Source organism: Phoenix dactylifera, chromosome 11, assembly GCF_051530095.1.
Source record: "Phoenix dactylifera cultivar Ajwa chromosome 11, Ajwa_hap1_PhDact_Kaust_v1.1, whole genome shotgun sequence".
Classification (NCBI taxonomy): Eukaryota; Viridiplantae; Streptophyta; class Magnoliopsida; order Arecales; family Arecaceae; genus Phoenix; species Phoenix dactylifera.
The window spans coordinates 27,862,800-27,888,959 of record NC_143200.1 but is presented as its reverse complement, the minus strand read 5'-3'; the positions used below and the strand labels follow the sequence as shown (position 1 = coordinate 27,888,959).

The 26,160-nt window shown below is 42.7% G+C and overlaps 4 protein-coding genes across 9 annotated transcripts; 2 read left to right on the top strand and 2 right to left on the bottom strand.

Annotated features, from left to right (window-relative positions):
- The first annotated feature begins 4,140 nt into the window (after window positions 1-4,140).
- Window positions 4,141-8,555, top strand: LOC103719026 (large ribosomal subunit protein eL39). Of its 4 annotated transcripts, none has more exons than XM_089926261.1 (4): window positions 4,141-4,300; window positions 4,457-4,560; window positions 4,672-4,731; window positions 7,822-8,555. In XM_089926261.1, exons 1-3 carry the CDS (start codon window positions 4,298-4,300, stop codon window positions 4,718-4,720), a joined length of 156 nt encoding a protein of 51 aa, XP_089782387.1. In that variant the 5' UTR covers window positions 4,141-4,297; the 3' UTR covers window positions 4,721-4,731; window positions 7,822-8,555. The 4 variants fall into 4 exon arrangements, with proteins under 4 accessions (XP_089782387.1, XP_089782388.1, XP_088563774.1 ...); XM_089926262.1 differs by lacking the exon at window positions 7,822-8,555 and adding an exon at window positions 5,846-6,625; XM_088707648.2 differs by lacking the exon at window positions 7,822-8,555 and adding an exon at window positions 4,806-4,977.
- A 394-nt stretch (window positions 8,556-8,949) lies between these two features.
- Window positions 8,950-14,970, bottom strand: LOC103719027 (proteasome subunit beta type-3). The gene is made up of 7 exons (XM_008808080.6): window positions 14,817-14,970; window positions 14,520-14,701; window positions 14,306-14,413; window positions 13,906-13,995; window positions 10,869-10,953; window positions 10,190-10,284; window positions 8,950-9,309 (listed from the first exon to the last, which is right to left on the bottom strand). The coding sequence occupies exons 1-7, from the start codon at window positions 14,820-14,822 to the stop codon at window positions 9,261-9,263; spliced, it is 615 nt and encodes a 204-aa protein (XP_008806302.4). The 5' UTR covers window positions 14,823-14,970; the 3' UTR covers window positions 8,950-9,260.
- A 649-nt stretch (window positions 14,971-15,619) lies between these two features.
- LOC103719028 (FAD-dependent oxidoreductase family protein) lies at window positions 15,620-19,793 on the bottom strand. Of its 3 annotated transcripts, none has more exons than XM_008808081.5 (8): window positions 19,198-19,792; window positions 18,912-19,020; window positions 18,617-18,761; window positions 18,218-18,269; window positions 17,977-18,123; window positions 17,769-17,880; window positions 16,472-16,598; window positions 15,620-16,348 (listed from the first exon to the last, which is right to left on the bottom strand). In XM_008808081.5, exons 1-8 carry the CDS (start codon window positions 19,450-19,452, stop codon window positions 15,895-15,897), a joined length of 1,401 nt encoding a protein of 466 aa, XP_008806303.4. In that variant the 5' UTR covers window positions 19,453-19,792; the 3' UTR covers window positions 15,620-15,894. The 3 variants fall into 3 exon arrangements, with proteins under 3 accessions (XP_008806303.4, XP_089782386.1, XP_088563772.2); XM_089926260.1 differs by having other exon boundaries at window positions 18,912-19,104; window positions 19,198-19,324; XM_088707646.2 differs by lacking the exon at window positions 17,977-18,123 and having other exon boundaries at window positions 19,198-19,793.
- A 3,526-nt stretch (window positions 19,794-23,319) lies between these two features.
- LOC149751667 (uncharacterized) lies at window positions 23,320-25,788 on the top strand. The gene is made up of 3 exons (XM_089926259.1): window positions 23,320-23,986; window positions 24,081-24,688; window positions 24,771-25,788. The coding sequence occupies exons 1-3, from the start codon at window positions 23,320-23,322 to the stop codon at window positions 25,683-25,685; spliced, it is 2,190 nt and encodes a 729-aa protein (XP_089782385.1). The 3' UTR covers window positions 25,686-25,788.
- Window positions 25,789-26,160: the final 372 nt, after the last annotated feature.

Genomic DNA, 26,160 nt, shown 5'->3' with positions numbered 1-26,160 from the left:
AATTATGGTCAGTTTCATTGCTTAATTTAGCATGGATGGGGGGAATTAAGAAGAAAAGATGGGATAAGAGTTTGCATCTTTCATAGACAGTGCAATGGTCACATCAAGATCTATGTAGACAGATGAACGAGGCGAGATCTATATGAAGCGATCTAATGATCAATTATTCTTTTGCGAGAAAGATAAAACCCAAGTCCAAAATATGAACTTGGTGATTATTAGTTTGGATTCCAACCAAATATGGATCTAGACTGCAGATTAAATTTAGCATGAATCGGATCCAGGTCAAGCTAGACCAATATCCAACTTGACCCACTTGTGATCGCAAGGGGTGTACGTGTCTTTTTATTTTAATTAGACTTACATGCAGGTTAAGTACATCCTACCCTATCAAATACGTGCAGCCCAACCAAAAGATTGTTATAGCGACCTTTTGCTTTATTTTATTTCAAATAGCAAACCCAAGCTTGACCAAAGTCCCGTCTACAAGCAGGACCTGCCAAACATTGGAGCTTATGCCTAACCTTGCCCATAGGGATTGCATATTCTAGCCAAATTTACCAAAATTTTAGTAAACTTGATTGCTTCCTTTACAAAAGTGAGACATGATTTACTAGGACCAAATTAAATTTTATCCATGTCTAAATTATAATCGTAAATAATCTAGGTGGGGCAACTAGAATCGTAGTGGACCTAGAATGAAATCGCTTCATTTTTTCCTCTACTTTCTTCTTTATTATGTGTAATAGCAATATGATCTAAGATGATTTCATTCTAGGTCTACAGCGAACCAGATCTACCTAATAATTTCTGAAGATAGATAGGCCCCATAGTATCATGGACTTTGGCCTCTTGCGAATAAGTTGAAGCCTGTGAAAATTCAGTGAAACATTTCTTTCACCAACATTGTTCATGATGGTTGAGGCTGCTGATATGCCTTGCCAGCTTATCAGGCTTCTTTCCCAAAGTCAGGCTCGGGTTAGGTGGAAATGGACTTCAGGTCTCGTCAGGCTGGAAGTTTGCACTAAGTAGTTCTCAAAGGGCCTGTTTTGACGTCGGATTAAGCTGTCCTGAGCCTAACTTAGCTATTTATTGTTTTGATTACAAGACCACCACCCAACTACCCCTCTGCTTTCCACTTTACCACCATGGTTCTGGCGCCATGCCACCCCTACCTTTCTCTTTTCTATATATTTTTGATCAAGCCAATCGCTTGGGTGTTGAGACCAGTGTTTTCCCGTAACAAGCCCTGATGTTGGAAACATGCCTCCATTTGAACTGGATATTATATTTCAATTACTTTACGAGCTCGTTTGGTTCGCGGAAAGTATTTTTCCTCCTAGGAATGATTTCTAAGAAGCAGATTTCTAGAAAGATGATACCTAGAAAAGTACTTTTGGCATGTTTGGTTGATTATGGAAAAGTGACAGATTTCCAAAATGTTTATGTTTGGTTGACCATCTACTTTTCTGGGAAAGTTATGTATAATTCCTATTATACTCTTAATAAAAATTAGGTTTTTAATGCTCTTTTAATGCTGAAGGGCCTTTTTGGAAAAAAAATAAAAATGGAGTGATTTCCAACTCATGGAAAAGTAATTTTTCCATGTTTCTCAATTGAAAAACTTTTTCATAAAATGTGGAAATCATATTCCTATGGGAATACAACTTTTCCGTATCTCTTCTTCGAAAACTCCAATCAAACAAGAGGCATCTCATTACTTTCCCGTTGACCACATTTTGCCCCTTCTTTTTCCGCGAACCAAACGAGCCCTACGATGTCAAGAAAAAAGTGTGCCGTTAATCATTAGAATGCTCATTAAGTCGTTCAGAGTTGTTTTCTCTGATGTGCATAAAGTAAATTTGTGGACAACAAAATTTACTGCTATATGGCCCAAATTTCGGTTCAAGCCCAAGAAGTTTAGTTGGCCTTCCCATTTGATCAACCAGGCCCTAATGGGGCTAGAGTTTCCCTTCTTGTCAAACTATTCCAAATCTTCACGGCCACGTAGATGGGAACATCTACATCAACGTAATGTTTCAGATGCTCCTTTCTTTCCGGGTTCCGGCCCTATAAAACCCAATTATATAAGTTTGTTGTGGTATCGGTAACACTTGCAGGTGGAACGTACGTTCTCGCCGAGGTTACATTGCATGAACAAGTAGCAAGTTGGAACGGACTTCGTCAAGTCTAAGCAAAGGTGGCACTTGGTCAAGTCAAAGTCCACGGATAAACTGGCGTCCATATGCTTGGTTCAACCAGTTTTCTTTTTTTCCCCTTCTCAGGAGACCCGTGGGAATAGAATGTAATGTTTCCATGAATTATAGGCTGCCAACTCTTAACATCTTTTCTGAAAAACTATGACATGCGTGGGTGCATTCACACCCGTAATGGCGCACTGTCACATAGAAATGAATATTTGTGATTGGCGTTGTGCACTGCCACATCGGTGCAGTATATACTTTCTCCTACAGATGCTCTGTTGAAACCGGCTGATCAAAAACAAAGCAAGCAGTTTCTATGAGAGCTTCGAGGCTGCTCCTCTTCTTCTTCATCAACTTTTTTTTTAAATTTATTTGGGCGCACTTACGTGAGTCGCCGTTGTAAATAAATAAATAAATAAATAAAACGAAGAAGGCAAGTCATATTCACGTAGCTGGCTGGCCCGGTGGGCTAACAGGTGAACTCAAAGGCGGTCATGGGCTAGCTCACTAGGTTGGGGATCCCCATTCGCATGCGATGGAGTTGGGCCTGTTGGGTCGTTTAATTGGACAATAACATGGATAACACATGCTTATCTCCCGGTAAATAAGTTTTATCAGCATTATATATAACTATAAATAAGTCTAAACTCGCTTAATATTGTGGTGATGTCGATGTTATTTTTGCTTGATTAAATTAAAGTTGGACCTTCTTTGTGATCGGTAGAAGAATTTCATATATAGAAAAAAGGAACAGCAGCATGGCTGGTGAAGTAAATCGAAGTTTCTTACCTTGACTAGCAAATGGGCTAGGGTGGGAACTACTGGGCCTATCTAATTATTGTTGGACCCTGCTTAGGCTCACTTAAAGCTTGTCATGAGGCTGTTCTAGGTTTTAGCTGATAGGTTAACATGCCTCTAACTGGATCTCGTCGTAAATGCTGATAGAAGTATTTCACCCATGATAATTAAAAAATTCTTGACACTTCAACAAGGACCGATATCAAAATTTATTCAAAAAAAAAAAAATGTTGAGGATGGAAGCCAACTAAGCCTAAATCTCATGAGGCCGTCAAATGGTCCAAGGCAGCAGCATGTGTGATGCTAAGAGCATCAACGAGAAAAACTGTTTTATTATGTTTTGATGCATGATCGAGGATTCGAACCATCAAATAAGGGCGACAATGCTTAACCGTTAAATATATTTAAATTGATTCAATCTATTGCATATCATCTTTTAAATAAAATGGTTAGATTTGAATACGAATTTTTGACACATTTAATAAATAGGATGGATTCCAGCAAACAGATTTTTGATCTAGCTTGTAGCACACTTGACCTAATTGCCACCCCTAGTGAGAGTCAAATACAACTTATCTTTATTGAGTGACTCTCTGAATCTAAATTCAGTTGCCTGAATCTTAATTAAAATATCTGTTTAAGAAAAATTAGACCAGCTTGAAAAGTTAGTGGTCTGTTTTTGGTACATCGGTTGCTCACACTAATCTTGCATGAGTATAGCTAGTTGAATGATTAGAAAGTAGACTACACAGTGGCGGAGGAACAAAAGCAGGCCCAGTCAAGAGGATTTCTTCAGAATGGTGGGCAACAAAAGAGACGACCCAATCAGCAACTCTGTTCGTCTCATGAAACACGTGCATGGCCTGGAAGGCACAACACTTCCTCAACAGCCGCCGGATGTCGCACAGTAGTGGGTGCTGAGCCCTCCGCCTTGCCTTCAGGATGTGCTCAATCACCTCGGCTGAGTCTTTCTTGAGGATAATGCACCCCACCTCTAGCATTGGTGGTCTGTTTGGGTTGGGCGAAAAGAAAGTGAAAAAAAAGAAGAACAGTTCATATATGATAGCAATTCATGGCCGTCCGTTTGTCCAGCCCAATTGAACGGCTATCCTCTCGCTCCTAATTGCACGACGATACACAAACTTGTTCATGCTTCCTCGTTTCGTATATACAACGAATAAATCTTGCAGTGGACTCGCACCAGATCGAAACTTTTCCTGTTAGGGTTTCTCGAGCTTTATAGCCCTAAGATTTTTTCCGCCGCGGTCGACGAGCTTCAAACCAGCAGCAAGAAAATGGTACATATCTTTCTCTCTCTTTCCGATCTCTCATTCTATTCTAGCTTTTCAAAAGCTCCGATTAGGGTTTCGAAAGCTTGGATCTGATCTCTCTCTATCTCCTCTCTTTCTTCTTTCTCTCTTTTTTTGATGGACTCTTTCTTCTTTTTCTCGTAGCCGTCGCACAAGACCTTCAGGATCAAGAAGAAGCTGGCGAAGAAGATGAGGCAGAACCGCCCCATCCCCCATTGGATCCGCATGAGGACCGATAACACCATCAGGTGCTCGCTCTTCCTTCGATTTTTTGGCCTTTTTTGTTGGATTTTCATCGCTCTCTCCACGCTCTGATCTCTAAAATGGTGGTGTTTTTTTTTCTTATCAATAATGGTTAGGTACAACGCCAAGCGCAGGCACTGGCGCCGCACGAAGCTAGGGTTTTGAGAATGCCCTAGGTGGTTGCCTTTCTTTCATTAGTATATCTCATTTTATATGTTATGGCGCTTAATTGTACTCTGTTTCTATTCAGTGTGATGTTTTGGAGCTACGGCTGTTGATTTCTATGATGGTTTTATTGGGTATGTTAATGCCATGAATCAAAATATTAGTCCTATATTTCATACTCTATCTGTTTTATTTTGTTCGCTTGTACAGTAGCATTTGTAATGGTATCAAATATTACTTGTGTCTTGGGCTGCCTATATCTGTTTGGGTATTGTGCCTGATGGCTTTTGTTGCATGGTTTTTTATTTTTTGTTTTCCTGGGAGACGTGTTAGTATTTGTTTGGCTAATTGAAAGATACCAGAATTTAGAGTGCCCTATCATCTGTCAAAAGAGGGTGAAGCCCAAGAAGTATTTGGCAAAGACATCAGTGACTAAAATTATAATTAGCAAGAAAGGGAGACAAGAGAATTAGACACGTTAACAGTCTGGATGATGAAGATGGATTTGAGAAGCTGTTGATTGAGGAGACTGACTGGTGTCAATTCCTGATATTGGCTGACTTGAGAGGTAGAAGAAATATATGACAGATGCAAAAGTTTACAGTGCTGTGAATGAATAAGATATGCATAGAAGCAGCTAAATTAATGATAGAAATTGTTCAAGTGGTTAGAATAGTTCAATGCATTGAAAATTCAGAAAAAGGAAAAACTGAAAAAAATGATATATCTAAGAATAGTGGAAATGTGCAAAATTTTTCATTAAAATCTGAAAGTCTTGTGCCAGGCGAAAAATTTTTGGAAGTAAGACAGGGTAAAGCAAACCTGCTCATTTTACAAGCACCTAGTAGTCTGCAAGCTGAAGCCTTTATTTCTTCTACTTGTTAAGATCGAATTGACAACAAGTGTTTGGGCAGAGGTTTTGGTTTGCGTATTATCAGAGTGATGCCATGGAGAATATTTTGAATGCTTATTTGGAATTGATGACATTTAATGTGCAAGACTCAAATTTATAAGGTGAGCAAGATCAGAATATGTGGAATGTGATGTCGGAAAGCAATTGGAAAGATAGCTTTGGTGACAATTTCTTGTAGGAGTATGCTGAAATAGCTTTCTTTGTTATCTTAGGCTTGCAAATAATATGAAAATGAGTGTACGAAGGAACTCTTGATAGATGGATGGAGAAGTCGATGATCCCGAAGTGTTTTTTCTTATCAGTTAGTGTTGCTTTCCCTTAGCGAAGATCTACAAGTCTATAGTAAGGTTAGGAATATCTTATATATCCAAATGGTTGACATTGGAGAGGGTGTACAAAATTTTCCATTTGGTTTTATTTCAAGCATTAGCCTACTTGAATAACAGAGTTCAACTTCCTTTTTTTATATTGATTGAATTACTATTTTTTTTTTTTACTTCATGATAAGTTCCATTCTCTTCTTTCCTTTATTAGTATCTGTGTGGATGGAGAAAGAATAGAGGGTTTGCACCAAGAAATGCCATAACGGAAGTAATGTGATAGTGATAATTATCAACCAGCTGGTAGTTCCGGCTTTGTGCACCATTTTTCATGTGGTTATTACATTAAGTATCATCAATCAGTATAATTCAAGTTGCCAAAAACACTTGATTTTAACATTTTGTTTGTTAAAGTTGTCATTGAACCTCTATTGATGTGATATGGTCAATTATACATAATATTTTTCCAGTGTATATATATATATATATACCCATGCACTTACACCTGTGTGCATGTATATTAGCTTACTGTTAAGAGAAAAAAAAGTTCAATTTTTCATTATCACACCTCCTGTATCTGCCAATTGGTGGGTTAGTTTGTCATGGTTTCTTCACCGGTTCATCCGAAATAATATTTCTAGGGCATGGGAAAAATAAATCCAACTTCAGCAATCTTTGTCTGGACTCTATGTATTTCTGGCATGTCTCAGTTTCTTCGCTACTTTTTCAAGGCACTGCTTCTCAGTTTAATGCATTAATTCTACACTCCAGTATTGATCTTTCACTATGGGGGCTCGCCTTCTTAGTGAAATTATGGTATCTATAATGAACACCTGATTTGGCTGTTGCTTTTATCTTGGGCACTCATCTTCTCTGATTTCACCGTTTTGATGTGATACATCCATGAAGTGTTATTATCCTGAGTAGTTTTAAACTTTGGTTGGTGGAATTATGTTATTATAACTTGCAGTGCAAGCAGATTTCCTGAACAGGATGGGCAGCGTTTGTTGTTTATGTCTAATTAATGATCCATATAATTCTCCCTTTGCAAGCCTTTTTGGATTGCTCCAATCAGTAAATGACAATCTTCTGCTGATAATCTGTTCCAGCCTTGATTGAGTTGCCGGGCTATCAAGGTGACATTTTCCGATCCTCTGCTTTGCTTGTCGTAAATAAGCCTTTTTGACTGTCATAGCGATTACTCTGTTTTTCACCTTGCCCATCTTGCTTCGCTAGTGGATTGATTTGTTCTGAGGCAGTGACTGATGGTTTAGGCCAATGTAAATGCGCGGACTAGATAAGAAACATCCTGTAGGTCTTGTCCAAATTACCGCGACAATTCTAAAGAGCTCTTGTCGGGATTTCCCGGAGTTTTGCATATTAACCCAACAAACAAAAGATTCTTAAGAGAACAAATGCAGGGACTTATCAGGGAGCTATGACTCTGATGACCGAGCGTTTGAATATAAAATCCGTCTTAAAGAAAAGGTTATAAGCAAACCAAATTAATATTCTAAATTAACCTAGATTGAAGCGATAAGTAACTTTGATCATTCATTTAGAATGTATTTCATTCCTCGTAGCCCCTAGCTCCGTCTAAATGGTTATATGGACCCTCGTCCGCCTGCATGGATGTTGGTGTGCTGAACCCAGGCTCCATGGTGCAGCAAAGCTGGATTTAGGTTCAGCGTATTTAGAACAGGCCTCGACAAACTCCTGTGCCTTGCTAAGATTCCAATCTTTTTTTAAGGCCTATAGACTTTATAATCGAACCTTTTTGTTTTTTTTTTTTTGTTTTGTTTTGTTTTTTTTTTTACAATATGGTCGTGATCATATCTAACGACGCATCTAATGCCACACTCTGTAAGTGATGCCCGGCTCCTGGAGGACGATCGACCAGTCTGCCCTCACCGGCGAGTCGCTCCCCCTCGACCAAGAACCCAGGCGATCGGGCTCCACCTGCAAGCAGGGTGAGATCGAGGCCATGGTCTCTACATCCTCAAGTTCGTCACCCACTATGCCTTGAGTGGCAAGGCCTGGGCCAACCTTATCCAGAACAAAGTCGAATTCTGCTCTTCTATCCTTTTCTTGACTCGTATTTTCCGTTGGAACTAACCCTCATCGTTGTTGAATCGCTTCTCGGACGGTCTTCACCTGAAAAAAGGATCAAGGCACAATGGGCCATGGCTCGGCGCACCCTGCATGGCCTCCAGCCCCCAGGCACATCGGCCGGTTTCCTCAACGACAAGAGCAGCCGAAGGGAGCTGTCTGGGATCGCCGAGCAGGCCAAGAGGCGCGTGGAGGTTGCCAGGTGAATTAACGAGCACTAGCACACTAGATTGAAATGGCAGCAGAGAGATAGATACCTGGCTTTTCTTGGCAGCAATTATGTATATGACATTGATGGACGGAGTCAATGGTTTTGTGGCAGGCTCGGGAGTCAATGGCAGGCTTTCCTATTCTTGTCACTTGCTGTTCGAATTCAAGAAATTTTGGCTTTTAACTAGGGAAAAGCTAAAGATTTGTGCTTCCATACTGAAAGAACATATATGGAAACAGTTTAAAGACTGATCATGAAACCAACATGTTATGAATGTCCGAACTGGATGGAAAATGTCGATGTGCTCTTCATCCTAGGCAGGATCATTCCTCGTAAAGCCTTTTTCAGCTTAACAGAGTGCAAACTTGATGGAGAATACTTCTCAATAAATGATTAACTTGTCCACAAAAAAAAAAAAAAAAAAAACTTATCCATATTTATATTGTCCAAATCTTGCATTGAGAAATCAATTATGGATTTATACCCAGTTATCTTGTGCCACAAAAAGCCAAAGGCAGTAGATAAGTTGGGTTTCTAAGCAGAGCTGAAGGTTTTGTGATTTGTGAATGTCATGATTTCCTCTCTTTCGTCTTCACAGGTGATCCATATAGGCATCTTGTCAAAAACTCATCCCCTATGGAACACATCTGTCATTCCAGTGAAAAAATGGGGAAAAAAGAGGAAAACTCGGAACTTGATAAATAACAATGCGACATAAATCCTGCATCCTGAATTTTACATGTTTCTCGAACTCCATGAAGTAACAGAGCCAAGCAAAGTTGAGAAGCAGACGGCAACAACCCATAACCAGATTTCATGCTGAATTCTAATATAGCCACACTGTAAGGGTGAAAAGAAATTCTCAGGTTTAACTAAAACAGCCTAATAAAATACAGTCTCGATGGTAATCAACCATCAGTTGTGCAATTGGAGGCTTAAGAAAGAAGCGTTGAGTGAAAATATAGCCTGTATTCGGTTCACATTGAATTAATCCATTCGTCCCTTCAATGTACGTTCCTGCACTTCGGTTGGAGTCCTGCAGAAACCAAGAAATGCCAAACTTTAGTAGACCATAAACTTTGAGATCTCTATTATCGGCCAAACACATCATATTTCTATTGTTGACAAAATGCACATCTTGTCATCAAGAGATGTATCAAAGGCATTTAGGGTCTGCCATACCAAGAAAAGATATTGAAATTTAACCATTATATTTTTAAATTCTTGATAGATTAACTAGAGGTTTCTGTCCGGTACTCTTCCAAGAAAAAAGTACCTTTGAATTACGCAGCAGAAAGAAATGGGAGTGATTCATGATTGTCACATACAGATTGAAAAGGACAAGATTATCTTTGATAATTATCCTGACTGAAAATAATAAAAGCTGAAAATTTGGAGATTAACAAAGCCGAATATTTGAAGATTTCAGTCACTTGATGGGCAATGTAGGTTACTTCTAGCAGTTAATAAGGTAAGGATCTCGCAAATTGAAGATGTCCACAAAAACACAACAAATGATTGTAATAAATCTTAGTGATGATTTTTTAATAAATTCTGGTGTTTTACTTAATTTTAGCCCCGGGGTTGGATGAAATATGAGAAATTTGGAGACATATGCATCCTGAGTCCGAAAAAAGGTACTGAAGAGGAGAAGAGAGGGGGGTGGGGGGTGTTGCTCAGTGATATAATGGTGTTGAAAAAACTGTATTTCATGGTTCCTCTGCTAACTTAGCAGATTGCCATGGAATCGAGGAAAGTTGACGAAATAATTTTAGATCATGCCTGCAGTGCCTAGAGCCATGATCTCTCTCTTCTGATTGCACATATTTACAATATCTTTAATAAGAAAAGATTACTTCAGCCAAAGTCAAGAGGTTAAAAAACTGGAATGGATAGCAAGAGATAAATGAACTTACACCACAAAAACATGTCCTCCCCAACCACTCAAACAATCACGATCAACAGAAGATAGCAGTGCTTGTGAGATTGTCTCAAATAATTCCTCCGGTTCCTAATAACAAGAAAAACTTTGTTAACATACATAATATGGGAGAAAAAGTAACATACAAGATGCAGTCATTGGCAATAAAATACAAAAATGAAAAAAGAATGAGGCACCATCCTTTTGGTTTCTTCCTATGCAATTCTATAGTATGCGCTAAATCGTGTGAGAGAGACCTGATTTTCCACTTTGCATGATTGGTGTTTGTCTTGTAAAGTTTGCATGAAAAATAGCAAGTTACATTTTTTTTTTTTTGAGTTTTCAGCTTATTGAAGTTCGTATTCATTCTGCTTGGACATGCACACTTTAACTTCATTCACTATGAAGCTCATATTGAACATCTGAAATGTCAAGCACCAACTGTCACTCAAAGCGAATGCAGAAGTGTGACCAGATAGAGCTTTCCATCATTGGGAAGACTCCAAAACCTCACTATTGCAAGTGCTGATATTATGACCATTAAGCATGCATAATATTTATACTTTCTGTCATAGATGTTTGACTGGAAACTTTCCATATAGATGGAACCAAATCAAAGAAGGGACGAGACAGCATGTGATATCAAGCACTCAATCTAAGGAAAGCCGACTAACCATGTTAGGCTTGTACATGGATTCACAAGCACCATAAAGAGACTCCGAGGCTGTACCAGAAACAACAAAGTCTTTGGCAAGCTCCCTGCATGCAAGATTAATAATCACATGATGAGCATGCACACAAAACAATTACAAGAAGTATACAAAAAAAGCTAAAACATGTCAGATGGTTGGAGATTAGTAACATTAATAGAATTTCAAAATGATTTTGCACATGACAAGATATGGAGCCATCAGCCTGCAGATGATATGGTGCAGGTCTCATGGATTTTACCTTCTTGTGCATAGGATGCCTTCTTTATGCATTCTATCTGATCTTAATTCATTTGCATGTGTAAATCATAAAAAAGTCATCCATATAGCTTTCCTAAATTTCTCTATAAGCCATACTAGCATGTGATGTGATGATTGAACAAAAGTCAAGAAGCATACATATTCCTCAAACTTAGATGAGTTCTTCAACCAAAATTATCACCCTAGGTTATAAGTTAACCAACAATATGATGAGATTTTCACTTTCACTTAAATCACCATACTACGAGACAACTATATGGTTTAAACTAAATTTAAACCCTTAAACAAAGAGAAAACACAGAAAAAACATCCTCTGGAACCCAGAGTTTGCATTCACCAAACTTCTTTTCTTATCACAGGGTATCCAACATTTATGTTATCAGTCTTCTCATAATAAAAGTAAGTTCACCCATGTAGTTTTTAGTTAGCATTAAGAAAAGTTGTACAAAATATGAGAAGTTGCTAATTGACCTTTAGTTATTGATATCCATCTGCTTTGCTAGAAGACTTGCTGTTTTTCCCTCCCACATGTTCATCTTCCAACACAGTGATAAATGACTGAACCTTTTTAAATCTCTGATTATCCGATGACAGTCCACTTAAGGCAAATTGTTGCTTCAGGTCCATGTATGTAGAAACCACGAGTCTCGCCGCAGCTACTTCAGAGTCACCATGCCCTCAAGAACCCACACCTAAGTAGTACCATCACAATTACTCACATGTCACTGCAGGCGCATACATGACCAGTCTGAACAGGAGTTGCAAGGGCAGGAAAACCTTGTATAAGCACCCTAGTAAATCCAGCTACTACACATTGTACTTTTATGCATTTAGCCCTAGCAACGGGTCCAGACACAACTGATCATTCCAGAATATTCCAGTTACATGATCTAAGCCCTCAAGGCTAGTCTATCCATTAATACAAGAATCCTAAACTACTAACTCAACACTTTCTATGGCATGTTCTGTGAGCAAATATCAAAGCCACCCTCCACTAGAAAGCAAAATCACATCCCCAATTGACCAATTCAAAATCAAATGATATACCCCATCCTTTGAAATTTGGAAGCTTACCATCAAGATATGCCATGAGTTTAATATATGTATTCCACACTTTATGTTGGACGTATTATACATGCAAGTGTGTCATCCTAGTTTGACCAATAAAGCTCAATCTATCTGCAAGACATGCTATTCTGGTCATTTGATACAACAGATCAAATTCTTCAGATGTCATAAACAAAACTGATCAGATATATAGTAAAAGAAACAAAATAAGAAATTTCCGGAGATATTCGGATATGCAGTAGTAAAATTTATCAGATACTAACTACTTTGACCTTATGCTCCCACTTAAGGATTGCCTAATTTACATCAGTTGGGAATGACCCAATTCAAATGTACAAATGACAAACATAATTGGAACAGCCACATTTTTTGCCTACATGTTCTATCACCCAAGATTGTTGAGTTTATTAGCCATAAATTTCTTCTGATATATTGCACTACAATAGGTTTAGGATATGTGTGACAATATGGACACAGTACAAGTTGGATGGAGAAAAAGAAACTTTTGCAACTCTGGCAATGAAAACATTTAGAAGCTAAAAATAGCTTCTAAATTGATAACTTTAAGAATGACTGCCAAACCATTTACAAAGGACTTATAAACTTGCCGTGCCACCATAAGCATATGCACTTCGATTAAAAGCACTGTATTACACTCCATATCCTTTTATTTGCTCAATACATAAGAGGACAAAAGGATTGAGCCTCTGATGGCCCCGCATTGTTGAAAACCAAACTTCTATCATCTAACTGCTCTATGCTTCTATTGATAGAGTAGATGATTCATCTATTCCGACAAATCATACCAGCTCCACAGAAACATCTCCAAAGGCACAAGTTTGTCCTCATGATAGCATTTAACATGTGGCTATGTCAGGTGCAAGTTTACCTTCAGCCAATCCCTCCACAAAACTGGAATAGCAGCACTTACTCTTAATTCCATATTTTCATGTATTAAACCATCAAATGATTAAACAAATATGTGCACTAACTTTATTTGCTATGTTCTAGACAATATGTGCAACAGAGAATCTTCTAGAACGAGATCAGGTCACCATATTCCTTATCCTGTATATGCTATGTTCAATAACTTTATTTGCTCACCTTTAAAATGTGAGGTGATATCCCAAGGTGTGTCCCTACATATAAGTTTCAACTTTCAAGAATGCACATATTGATTAGGCATATGACAGCATATTTACTGCTCCCTGAAATGCTACCTGCATTCATTTCAAACTCATAAAAGAAAATAAATTTTGATTTTCGTCCAACACATTATCATAGTATGGTTCAATTACTAGTAAGGTTCTGGGTCTCTTTGAAGGCATGAGTAAAGCTATCTATGCATGTTTATTGTGACAAAATGGAAGATCAGTCATCAGGAAATTAAGATACACCATTGGCCCATTATCACTCTCATATGGATAGATAAATTAATATACATGAGATATATGTAAGAGAATGAAGCACTTTTACAAAAAGAGCTTTCTGAGAATTTCTGCATCTACCATTCCCATAAAGATGGTGATTATAAGTTGAATGATTATCTGAAAAATATGTAACAACTCTATACCCAGAATATTTAGAGCAGCTAGATCAGCAGTCATTGTAAAGAAGAAACAACAGAAAATTCCCATGTCTAACTAATATAAAAGGTGAAAAGAAAACATACTTGGCACCGAGGCAATCCATAGTACAAATAAATGGCACACTGTCATCTCCTAATCCAGCAATTACTGGCTGGCAAAAGTAGGGACCAAACCTACAAAAACGTAAAAATTTTTGTGCCATGTCATCTAGCTAAAAAACCAAGTATAATAAAGCAAAAATCAACCCAAATAAGGGCCTTTTCCCCTGAAATAATTATAGGAACAATCCATTACACCATCAAGTACCTAAAACACAGTGCTGGCACGCAAATAATATCATTGAGGCAACATTTAACAAGCATAAAGGAAAATCCCAGAGGTATTAGTCTAACTTCTTACAAATGACTGGGTTGTTTCTCGACAAGTTTCCGAATCAAGAATTCTAATTGTGAGGCAGAAGTAGAGAAGAACGAAAGATGAAACCTCTTTTCATAAAGAAGAGCGGAGACGAGGCTGGCGAAGGTCTCGGGCTTCATATCCCTCTCCTCTCGCAGCTGATAGAGCTTGTGGCGGAAGGCAAGCCGCTGGTACCTGAAACCCCCGAAAACAACAACAACAAGAGCACGAATTAAATCTTCCAATCAACTCAAGAAGAGGGGCTTATGGCTAGGGTTTTTTTGTGGGCGGGGGCGCTCACAGGGTTTGGACGTCGGTGGCGAGGCCGGAGAGGCCAATATAGAGCTTATCGTGGATCTTGAAGATCCTCTGGAAGTCGGTGGCGATGGTCTGGAGTTGAACGCCGAGGCGCCGGTCGCTCGCGATCGCGAAGCAGTTCTTGCCCACCATTGCCACAAGGGCGCTCCCATTGTACTCGAAAATCTATACATTTAAGGGGTAGAAAAAAGAAGAAACAAAGAATCGCCCTAAATTTGACTTGATCGTCGGGAGAAGTTAAAAAAAGACTTGGATTGGGGCTTCTTGAAGAAGGACGTACCGACATCGGCGTGAGGAAAGAAGAAGCCGGCGATGTATGTGCGGGTCCTGCGGGATGGAGGAGAGTAGAGGGAGGGGCAGAGGAAAAAAATAAAGGAGTTTTGATCCCGTCTCTTTTCCGAAGACCACTTGGGGAAGAAGCAGGAGAATATAAAAAAGACTTTTTTGAATAAATATTCTTCAAAAAATTTAAATTTATATAAATATTTTTTAAAAAATTATATTTATTCTCGTATTTTTATAAAATATTATTTTTGCGCAAATACTTCCAATATAATAATTTTTCTAACCTCGTTAAAAACTATATTTATTTTAATTAAAAATAAAATAAAATTTTAAAATTATTTTTTTCTTCATCGCAAATATTTTTAATGATGATATGTATACGAAAAAATTAAAATAAAATAAATATTTTATAAAAATATATATGTAAATATTAATTTTTTAAAAAATATTTATACAAAATTTGATATTTAGAAAAATATTTACACAAAATATTCTATAAAAAAGCAGGGCGACAAAGACTTTTGTTGTGTTAGACCGGCCGGGCCGGATATCAAATGGACCGGGCTTAATCAGTCGGACTCTTTATCCGGACGAAAAAGGCAGGGGCTTTGGCAGCCTACAGTATATCGGAAGAGTAATTGAAGTTCTACTCTGGAACAATTATACTGTTGATTGAAAAATTTATTTCTATTGTCATTTTTATATTAAATATAACTAATTTACATTTTGTGCAAAACACAAGCTTCATTCTTTATGGAAAAAAAAAAAAAATACTGCATACAAGCTAAACATACAATGTTTTCTTATGCATCTGAATATAAACTTTGTTCCAAACTGAGCCAGTCAACTTATTCATACACCAACTTTATCATTCTAAGCTTCATTCGCATAGCATAACCAGCTCTGCAGATAAGTAATGTTAATTTAGGTACCATCACTTAAGAGAGAACAAAAAAAAAGGCAATTTATCAGATGATGCACGCAATAAAGGATTCATCCCAACAAAACTTGGAATTCAGGCAACTTTCCCATGTTTTTCCGTACATTCAGAAAACACCACTAAGTAGTTCTTTCTAAAGCGTCTTCTTCCATGAAGTGAATTCCAGAGGGAGAACCTTCTCATCAGAAGAGATCGCGGCTTGGGCTATCAATTTCCCTACCAAACCATGGTAAAGAAGCCCCCTAGAACCAAGGCCTCCAACTAGCCAATACATACACCTGCCCCTTGTTCCAATGGCGTCATTCACACAACCCAAAAGTGGCAGTGATCCCTGAGGAGTCAATGGCGGCATGGCCCTCAGACCTGCCCTTGCTCCAACGAAGGTCCATTTCTTTATAGCTGGATAAACAGCAGAAGCTTTCGGCAGAAGTTCTTCCATTGCTCTTGAAGCTTCTTCTTCGGAGACATTTGACGCATAATTCTTAGACCTCCACTCCCATGTTGACCCCATAAACACACTCCGTGGCCCTTGAAAAGCAAGCCATGCATCAGATAGTATGGAAGGGCTCTGGTCACCATATACTCCTCTGCAATAGAATTTCGAAACAGGACAGCCAATAAGGGAAAATAAGTGAATAGATGAGTTTGACTGCAGTATATGACACACCATAAGTAGAAACCAGCACACCGATGAAGATAGATGGTCATACCCCATATCAGTAGGTAATTGGAGCTCTGCAACAACACCTCTGCATGTCCTTAGAGGGAGCTTTCCTGAGAGCTCGGGAAGCAAGTCCGCTTTAGCACCAAGGCAGATGATCACTGCATCATATGCCTCTGCATATTTTCATTTAGAGTCATAACCGCATTAAGAGACAAGGCCTTGAATAGTTGATCGACATACAAATGACAGCATTTTCTGGAGTCTACCAATTTTACAGCCACAAATGATATCAAGGGCCAGAAAAATTCAAATGACACTTCAATGGCATCACCATCTGATAAGGAGTTTATTTGCATTATCATTCAACTTTATGTATCTGAATATAAGTTGATTTTTACAAATTATCTGTGTTTTAAGTTTAAAGAGGGTATCACCCAGCAACAAAAATTTTGGTGCGTGCAGATCATCAGAATCACTGTTTATTGTTTCCAGTAGCTTACAGCAAGATGCTGCAGATGACTATAGCCAAACAAATCTGCAAACTAATTTCCATCCAGGACAAAAATTGGAAGACAATCAGAAATCTGTCAAAGTGCAGACCGAAAATGGAGTTTGAGATTGAAAGCATATTTTATGGTATGTTGCTTAAATAATGACTATCATAATCAGTTCAGATGCAAACAGTTCATGTCGATGATGAGAAAGACCTTGAAAAAAATGGAATTGGCACATGTGATGCACCTGGCTGTGATCCACAAATTTGTGGAAATGGAAAGTTATGTGACGACCAGCCAATATATGAGAAATCAAAATGGATTTAAAAAACATTCATCAGACCGTTGGCCTTTAAGTCCACAAAACTCATAGCATGAAGGGAATACACATACATTGTTACATTTTCTGCAAGCCAATTTTCAAGCTAAGGTTTAACTCACTGAAATTGTGCAATATTAGGATGCCTCATAAGTAAGACAGAACAACTCAAAGAATTTCCACAGCTGGACTCTAGGATGAATTCCAACATATGCAACAAAATAAGCACCTTGTGTTGATGGACAACCGGTAGTGGTTGCATCAAGTAACTTATCATCAAAAGGAATTTCCATATTTAACCATTCTAAACTTAAATAAATAACAAAGAAGTTACTAAACATTCTTTGGCATAAATACATGATACTGAAATATGTTCATTGACCATATAAGTTCATGAATGATCGTTCTTCATACATCTTCTTGTCTTCCATGTACCAAGCATGCCTACATACATGGTAGTAATTATGGCATGCTATTGATGAAAGGTACATTGACATCGAAAAAAATCCGAAAGTAGTGCAGAAAATTGCCTGATAGTCCACGAAGACTGCTGACGGGTTCCTTGAACAAATTTATCTCTCTTTCTTCAGAACCTGATATAGATTCCTCATCTGCTAGATGATGGCATGCTAAAAACAGTGCCTATTTATGAAAAAAAATCATATTAACATATATAACAAAATAAGAATAAAAAATTGTAAACTTATAAAGAACAGAAGAAGGAGAGAATATGCAGACCTCAAGATATCTCTTGGGATGGATGTTCATAGCTAGGGGCATATAAACAGCAAAGTTGAATGGCACACATAAATCAGGTATAAGACACTGAGCAGCATTCCTATCTAGAACTTCTAGATTGCAACTCTTGAGGCAATTTTGGGCATTCTAATCACTTGAGAGGCAACCAAATAATCAGAACACACGAACAGACAGTAAAGAAAAAGGACTAGATGTTGTCCATGAGGTTGACTGAATATACCTCTTTCAAAATCTCCATATTCTTCTCTGATGTTGCAGGCCTTAATATTCCCCTGAAATGCAACAATCAAACAAGCATTGGCTGCGATGATCTAGGAAAGCTAAAGCATTTGAGCATCTGTAGCAGTTATGAGATGGTGCAGGTCAGTATAGAAAATAATTGATCAGCTCAAATATTATTATAGTAATCAGGATACTAAAACCCTGCACCTACTCCCTAATGTAAACCATGTATTACCAAATTTCTAAACATCTGTCCAATCCTTGCATCTCTGAACATACAAATACATGGTAGAACAAACACTAGTTATAATAGAATACCAATATGTCATACTTAAACCCAATACTATAAATCCTTCACCAAAACCTAAAGTAAAATCTTTAAGGAAGAGACAACTGCCTTCTCCAAATCATCGTTTCGTCAAATACGCATGATGGATCTTGAATCATCCCATTTGAGGCTCCGGCATCCATCGTTCTTTCTGCAATAGTTAACAGTTCCAAGCACTCTTTCCAGCATTCGGAGCCTCTCCATAGGAGCTTAGCTGCAATTACCAGTAACAAAATGCAATAAAACAGTATCAGCTTCAAATGCGACAACCTAAACTTGACAGATTAAAAAACCATGCCTGGTGCTTATTAAGAAACACAGAGTTTCAGAAAAAAAAAATTTAGACAAACATCGCCACGCAGACCTTTAGGGGAGTAAGGATGAAGCAGTCCTCCAGAAACACCGGATGCACCGCCACCTATCCCAACTTCGTCATAAATATCTATGCGCATAGGAGACTCCTTCGGACCATGCTGCGCCCATTCAACATAAACCGATAAGAGGAAAATGCAAGTATATACTCAGAGTTTTGCCAGGCCTCGCTTCAAGAAAGTAAGCTAAGTAACCATTTTGCAACATTTTAGCAGCCATGTCCGTGTTTGCAATTCTAAGGCTTTTCTTTTGGTCATGAGCTAAAGAAGATACCGGACCTTCAGAAGATGCCAAACCACGGATAGTCCAGCGAAGCCAGCGCCGAGGACCGCATACATGAAAGGACACTTGCTTCTAAGGGAAGAGGGTTGTAGGAGAGAAGAAGACGAGAGGAGAGGAGAAGAGGCGTTCGCGTAGCTTCTTCTTTGTGGAACCCGAGCTCTTTGGAGGCATCTCCTTCCGTTGGAGTTGGGGTCAGGGAAGTCGGTTGGTAGGCGATGGAGGCAAGGGCGGAGGTGGAGCGCCGGCGGCATGAGAAGAGGAAAGCCTGCCAGGTGTTCGACTGTTTTCCTCCAGCCCGCGCCGATAAGAAAAAGCCTTTGGCCTCCGCTAGTTCTGTCGGCCTTCCCCAGGCTTATGTAATAATAGCAGTAACGTGCAACTCACGTGCTGTTCGAAGGAAAGAAGTTGGTGGTTGGTTAGAATCTTAATGAAATCACCATCAAGACCATCGTTTAGTAAGATTAAATGATGATTGCTTAGATAAGTAGAACCATCAGAATGCATAGCTTCATGGACATGGATTATTTTTGATATAGTTCTTGAAGTCAACATGCCTATAATATGCAAGGTTTGCCGTTTCGATACCGAACCTTCTACTGGTATTACACTAGTATAGAGTTGGTACGATATGATAAGGAATTTTTTTAGCATATCAAGTGTCGTTACATCATCAATAACGAATACCGGTATCAAACCGGTATGGTACGGTATACTCTATACTGCTCGGTTCGAACCGGTACGACATATCATGATATAATATAGAATCTTCCTATGGAAGGGATCATCAAGGCGGCCACAGGCAATGTCACAACTTGGATCCTCTTTTTGAACAAGAAAAGCATGGTGCTCTTTTTGAACAAGAAAAGCATGGTGATGATAGGATCGCTTGTTTGGAGTGCTGAACTTTTAAATCTTAGTAGGCATCTACTGTTTTGAACTTCTTGTCATAACCTCGTCATAATGTTATGGTCTTTTTGGATCTAATGATATTCATGATGACTGCATATAGTCCGCAGACAGCGCTGGCGACGACCGCAATGACCAATGCAAATGCCGTAACTGCGGTCATCGCCTATACAAAACTGTTCCAAGTTCTTGAGGCAACTTGAGGTGTTTGGAACATAGATAAATCTGCTGTTTACAAAATCATGCTCATTTCCTTGTAATCATTTCTCACAGGAGTGATTATTATGCTGTAGCTCCTGAGGTTGCAAACTGGAACGGTGCCATGCAATCTAATCACTCTGCGATGGCTGCACCTATGCTGGACTTTGTGCTGTTATCTACCATCAGTACTGGGGGGTTCAAGAAACCTTGGAATTGCCGTGTTTCAACATTGCTATGCGGGTCTGCGTGCGCTGGAACCAGTCCATGGTTACAACATTATTGTTTCGCAGAATAGATACCTGTATATGACGCCTAATCCTATCCTGAACCAGCTAGGCTGTGTTGTTCACAGTTGGAGATTAGAACCATCCATTGTTATCGGCCGTGCTAACAACACAAATTAGACCATCTTTCTTCACATGAGATGTGTCAAGAGCAGCACCGAACAAATAAATATTTCTGGTCCACTAATTTTTAATAGAATTTTGACAGGGTACACCACTAATAGCATCGTATGCAGCACCGGTTCAAATTAATGCATACCAAGCATAACGTATCATACTGGCACTAAACCAGCATGGTTTACGAAAGCTAGTGTTGGGCAACGGGCCGTGCCGGGCCGGCCCGGCCCAGGCCCACCAGGCCAAAGGACTAAACGGGCCGTGCCTGGCCCGGCCCGCTTATGAAGCGGGCCGTGCCAGGCACGGCCCGTCCAGCACGGAACGCCAGCCCGGCCCGGCCCCAGGCCCGTCTATTGGCGGGCCGGGCCGGGCACGGCACGCCACGGGCCGTGCCAGGCACGGCCCGTAACGGGCGCAAACGGGCCGTGTCAGGCATGGCCCGCAACGGCTTCAAACGGGCCGTGCCTGGCACGGCCCGCAACGGCTCCAGACGGGCCGTGCCGGCACGGCCTGTCTGGAGAGGGGAGAGGAAAATAGCCGTTTCCAACGGCTATTTTCGGGAAAAAGTCCATTTTACCCCTCCCAACAGTCCAATAACGGCTGAATTGAGGGGTATTTTGGAAAAAAATTTTTTTGGGCTTCTATAAATAGCCCATTCCTCCCTCATTCTCACCACACCAAACCTCTCATTCTCTCCTTCTCTACTGCTATTATTTCTCTCTTCTAAAGTGCTCTTCTAGCAATTTAATTTTTAGTTTGTTCAAGTGCTACACAAGAGGAGGTTCCTGTTGAGAAGAGAAGGTCGCTTCTGTTGAGAGCACAAGAGGAAGCTCGGAATCTCGGCTCTGCCTCTGCCCTCCGACCCTCTACTTAATTCCTCCTTGCGGTTAGTTTTTATTTTTTGAATTAATCATAGATATGTCATCTTTTGAGGAAAGTCAGTTTGGCATTCCTGTTTCTGAGGGAGAAGAAACTAATCCCCAACCCCATGTTCCTAGTTCCTCTAGAACTGGTGAACCGAGTGAAGATCAAACCTCTTCTCGTAAGAGGACTAGTGCTGTATGGAATGAATTTGATAGAGTTATGGTTGATGGAGTTTGGAAAGCTAGATGTAAAAAATGTGCCAAACTTTATAGTTGTAGTAGTAGTGGGGGAACAGGGCATTTAAAAAGACATCAAGAGAGTCATAGGATGCATGATTCTCATGCTCAAACTCAAAGTACCCTTAATATACAAGGGGGATTACTTGTAGGTAATTTTGCATATTGTTGCTGGTGGTCCAAACCGAGAACGATTGACACGACGGTGTGAACGGGGTTCCGCCTGAGTTGTCTTGGTTGGTGCTGGTTGCGCTCCACCTTCCGCCAAGGAACCTGCAAACAAGCCTTGCACCACCACCAGGGTGGTGATGGCCCTCCGACGGTCAAGTCAGAGGAGATTGGAGGAGGAGAGATGATAATCACAAGTGGGAGAGAGTGCTCTGGGAGGTATTGCTTACCCCCCCCTTCTCCCCCCAGCCGCATATATGCCTGGCTGGGAGGTCTCTCAGGGGGGTTTGTCGTCGTGGGGCACGATAGAATGGCCACTGACATGGCCGTTACGGGGCGTCGTGGAGCAGCGCCGGGTACGGTCATGGCAGGGCGTAGTGGAGCTCCGCTTTGTACGGTCGATACAGGAGATCGTGGGCAGCATCGGGTACAGCCGTTGCAGGGAGTAGTGGAGCAGGAGGCCGCGGCGTGCCTCTGGAGAATAGCCTGTCGTTATCAAAAGATCTCCGATTCGGGGTCGGAATGCTGGATCATAGGGCAGCCGACCCGGGGTCGGGCTGCGGAGCCGAGGAGGTCCGACTCGGGGTCGGAGTGCTGGATCATAGGGCAGCCGACCCGGGGTCGGGCTGCGGAGCCGAGGAGGTCCGACTCGGGGTCGGAGTGCTGGATCATAGGGCAGCCGACCCGGGGTCGGGCTGCGGAGCCGAGGAGGTCCGACTCGGGGTCGGAGTGCTGGATCATAGGGCAGCTGTAGCTTTCCTGGATACGCGTGCCGATCACGTGGGGCATGGCGGCTCAATTCCCCCATAACAGTAGCCCCCCACTTCCGAGCCTGGAACCAGAAGGGGAACAGGTGAAGGGAGTGATGTTTCGAGATTGCCGCCATCCTTCGGAGAGGCGCGCGCGCTTCAAGCTTCCCGCCTTCTTTATGGCGTATGGCGGTTGCTGCTGACCTGGCAACCTGAGGATTTCGGCGGACATCCTTCCTTAATGGTGTCGATTCGCCTTTGGGGTGCGAGCGACCCTTCGGCGGCCAGGCGTCTTCTGGCGTCATCGAGGTGTCACTTGCCCTTTCGCCTATTTAATCGGGGGCCCTCCCCCGTCCGTCTTCTTCTTTACGGACATTTTCGAGTTTCTCCTTTGCGCTACCATTGTTGCCGCCGAAACGTTCGCTTGCTTTTCCTTTGACGCTCTCGGAGCCGTTCTTCCTCCTCTTCAAGTGAGTTTCCCACTCTTCTACTTTGAGCTCTTCATACTTTTTCTTTTTGTACTAGTGCACCCCAGTCGTTCCGGCCTTTCCCTCCTTCTTGACCCCGTCCTGACCGTAGATTGGCCATTAGGGATGGGCGAAGTGGGAGCAGATAGCATCAAGTCAAAACTGGTCGCCGAGGACTTAGACGGATTTGTGGCTCGGTACCACCTTCCCGAGGCCTGCAATGTCACGCTCCCAGGGCCTGAGGAGAGGATGTCTCATCCTCCCCGAGGGAAGATCGCCATCAATGAGGGCATCCTCCAAGCCGGGTTCCGCTTTCCCCCTTCAGACCTAGTCTTACAGGTGCTCCGGGGTTTAGGAATGGCACCGACGCAACTGGTGCCGAACTCGTGGCGTGCTCTGACGGTCTTCCAGGTTCTCTGTCGCTTGCATGCGATTCCCGCCACCTTGAACGTTTTCTGGGAGCTCTACGGCCTGAGCGGCCACCCCCAGGACAAAGGGTGGTGGTGCTTCGCAGCGCGGCGAGGGTGCGGCCTTGTCAAGGAGGGTCCTACCTCCATTCACCACTGGAAGGAGCGCTTCTTTTTCGTTGATGCAGACCCCTCCTGGGAAATCAGGGCAATCTGGGGGACGCCGGTGAAGTCCCCAATTGGCCTGTCGAAGTTGTCGAGGGAGGAATCCGAGGGCGTCGCCGCCTTGAAGGGGTTGGTCGCCGAGGGCCAGCTTCCCCCGGTGGGCCGCCTCATTTCTGAGGATACCTTGGTGAACGTCGGTTTGAGCTCGGTCCCCACCGACCGTGAGTCCGCCATCGTTTCTTTAGCTCTTTTCTTCTCTTTCGTTCCTTCTTCCTTTCGGTTTCTCAGTCCCTGACCATCCCGTCCTTCTTGCAGAGGTCGACGACGTCATGCGGTCGGTGAAGTCGAAGGCTGTTGGTAGGGCGTCCCTGCTGGAAGCAGTCCGGAGGAGGAAACGAGCTCTTCCGAGCGGGGCCCCACCGGCGAAGAAGTCCCGTAAGGAGATACCTCCGATGCCGACCGACGAGTCCGGGCCCACCGGTCAGGGAGATGTCGTGGGCACCGACCGGCAGCTGACGCTGTATCAGCCCTCCGGTGGTAAGGTTGCCGCTACTCCGGAGGTGCCACCTGAGCCTGCTCAAGACGGACGGGTCGGACGTGATCGGTCCCCAACCCGGCCTTCGACTCGGTCGGCTCCTGATGACTCGAGGAGGGACGCGCCGAGGCCCCGGCCGAGCGGGACCCTATCAATTCCTGGGGCGACCCCCGCCGCGAGCGTGATCAGCCGGACTCTTCCCCAGGCGATGGATAAGGGTAAGGCTGCAGAACCACCATCCGGCTCCGGGGAGAAATCGGGGTCTGCCTTCACTACCAATGGCGCCCGAAATCTCATCGAAACAGTGTTGCTGGAGAAGGACCGTCGGCGGGTCCGGGAGTTGGATGTCTCTGACGTCGGGGCCGCCAGCTGCGTCTGTCTCATGTCGGTGAGTGTTCTTCTGGCCGTCTTTCACCATTTATTGGCTCTGTTGTTCTCCGCCTGACTCCCTTATTTTTCCTATTTCTTAGCTCGCCCAGTACATGATCCGTCTGGAGGAGTGCTACAAGGAACAGGCGGGGCTTTTGGCGAAGGCCGAGGACCGGCTGAAAGCAATGGAAGAGGGAGGCCGGGCTGCGGCAGGCAGGACGACCGGGGACCTCGAGGCGAGGCTCCGGGAGGCCGAAGAGCGGGCACTCGGCTTCGCCGCCCTGGAGGAGCAACTGTCAGAGGCTCGGGAGCAACTCAAAGCCGCCTCGGGCCTCGAAAGCAGGGTCAAGAAGGCGGAGGAACGGGCTGAAAAGCAGTCCCGGAAGATCGCGGACTATCGAGAGCGGTGGGAGAAGGCCCAGCGGTCTGCCGACAACGCCTGCGACCGAATCCGCTCTTTTGAAGCCAAACTAGGCGAACTGGAGTCGGCCCTGGAGAAGTCATGCACGGACGTCCAAGAGCTCCGTTCGCGCCTGAAGGAAGCCGAGGCCGCTCGGGTTGCTACCGAGGCGAAGCATAAAGAGGCTCAGGCTGATCTGCTGAGGGTCTCCTCTGAGGCCGAAGGCCGGATTGTGGCGAAGGTCTTGGAGGCCAAGGCTCAGATTATGGAGCGAGCTGAGGCGGAGCTGGCCGAGAAGAGGGCGGAAATCGGGCGTCAGGCGGTAGAGGCTTATCGCCAGTCCGCCGAGTTCGCCCATGATATGTCGGAGGCAGTGCGGACCTATCGCCAGTCTGACGAGTTTGTCCATGACGCGTCGGACGCGGGGGCCGAAGCCTTCACCTTGGGCTTCGAGGAGGGCCTGGCAAGGGTGTCGGCTAAGTATCCCGAAGTTGACCTGAGCGAGATCTCCCTCCTGGACTCCTCTCCGGCGCCATCGCCTGCTGGTTCTCCTGCTGCTTCCCTACCTCCCGCGGACGAGCCCGGCGTTCCCGACTCGGGAGTTCCTCCAAGCTGACCTCTTGTACCTTCCATTGTCTTTTTTATTTTTGTATGTCGGCGTTTTGCCCAATTGTATGGGCCTCGGCCCTGAAAATTAATGCACGTTGAATATTTCTTCATCTCGCCCTCGTCCTCTTTTTTTTTTTAGCTCTTGGTTGCTTCTTGCTGACTTTTGATTCCCGAAGTTCTTCCGGCACTAGGCCAGGCATCCGAGGGTTAAACCTCAGGAAACTCTTCCGGCGCTAAGCCAGGCATCCGAGGGTTAGGCCTCAGGAAATTCTTCCGGCGCTAAGCCAGGCATCCGAGGGTTAGGCCTCAGGAAATTCTTCCGGCGCTAAGCCAGGCATCCGAGGGTTAGGCCTCAGGAAACTCTTCCGGCGCTGAGCCAGGCATCCGAGGGTTAGGCCTCAGAAAACTCTTCCGGCGCTGAGCCAGGCATCCGAGGGTTAGGCCTCAGGAAACTCTTCCGGCGCTAGGCCAGGCATCCGAGG

Bases quoted from the DNA above. Each gene is read 5' to 3' on its own strand.
- LOC103719026 (XM_089926261.1), top strand. The intron at 4,561-4,671 runs GTGCTCGCTCTT...AATAATGGTTAG, and splicing joins AGGACCGATAACACCATCAG to GTACAACGCCAAGCGCAGGC.
- LOC103719027 (XM_008808080.6), bottom strand. The intron at 10,285-10,868 runs GTTAGTCGGCTT...TCTTGTTATTAG, and splicing joins CCATGTACAAGCCTAACATG to GAACCGGAGGAATTATTTGA. The intron at 9,310-10,189 runs GTAAGTTCATTT...TGGTTTCTGCAG, and splicing joins GGAGGACATGTTTTTGTGGT to GACTCCAACCGAAGTGCAGG.
- LOC103719028 (XM_008808081.5), bottom strand. From the start codon at position 19,452: ATGCCGCCGGCGCTCCACCTCCGCCCTTGCCTCCATCGCCTACCAACC. The intron at 17,881-17,976 runs GTCTGCATATTC...TTTCATAAATAG, and splicing joins ATCCCAAGAGATATCTTGAG to GCACTGTTTTTAGCATGCCA. The intron at 16,349-16,471 runs GTATGACCATCT...ATTCTATTGCAG, and splicing joins CAATTACCTACTGATATGGG to AGGAGTATATGGTGACCAGA.
- LOC149751667 (XM_089926259.1), top strand. From the start codon at position 23,320: ATGGGCGAAGTGGGAGCAGATAGCATCAAGTCAAAACTGGTCGCCGAG. The intron at 23,987-24,080 runs GTGAGTCCGCCA...TCCTTCTTGCAG, and splicing joins GAGCTCGGTCCCCACCGACC to AGGTCGACGACGTCATGCGG. The intron at 24,689-24,770 runs GTGAGTGTTCTT...CCTATTTCTTAG, and splicing joins GCTGCGTCTGTCTCATGTCG to CTCGCCCAGTACATGATCCG.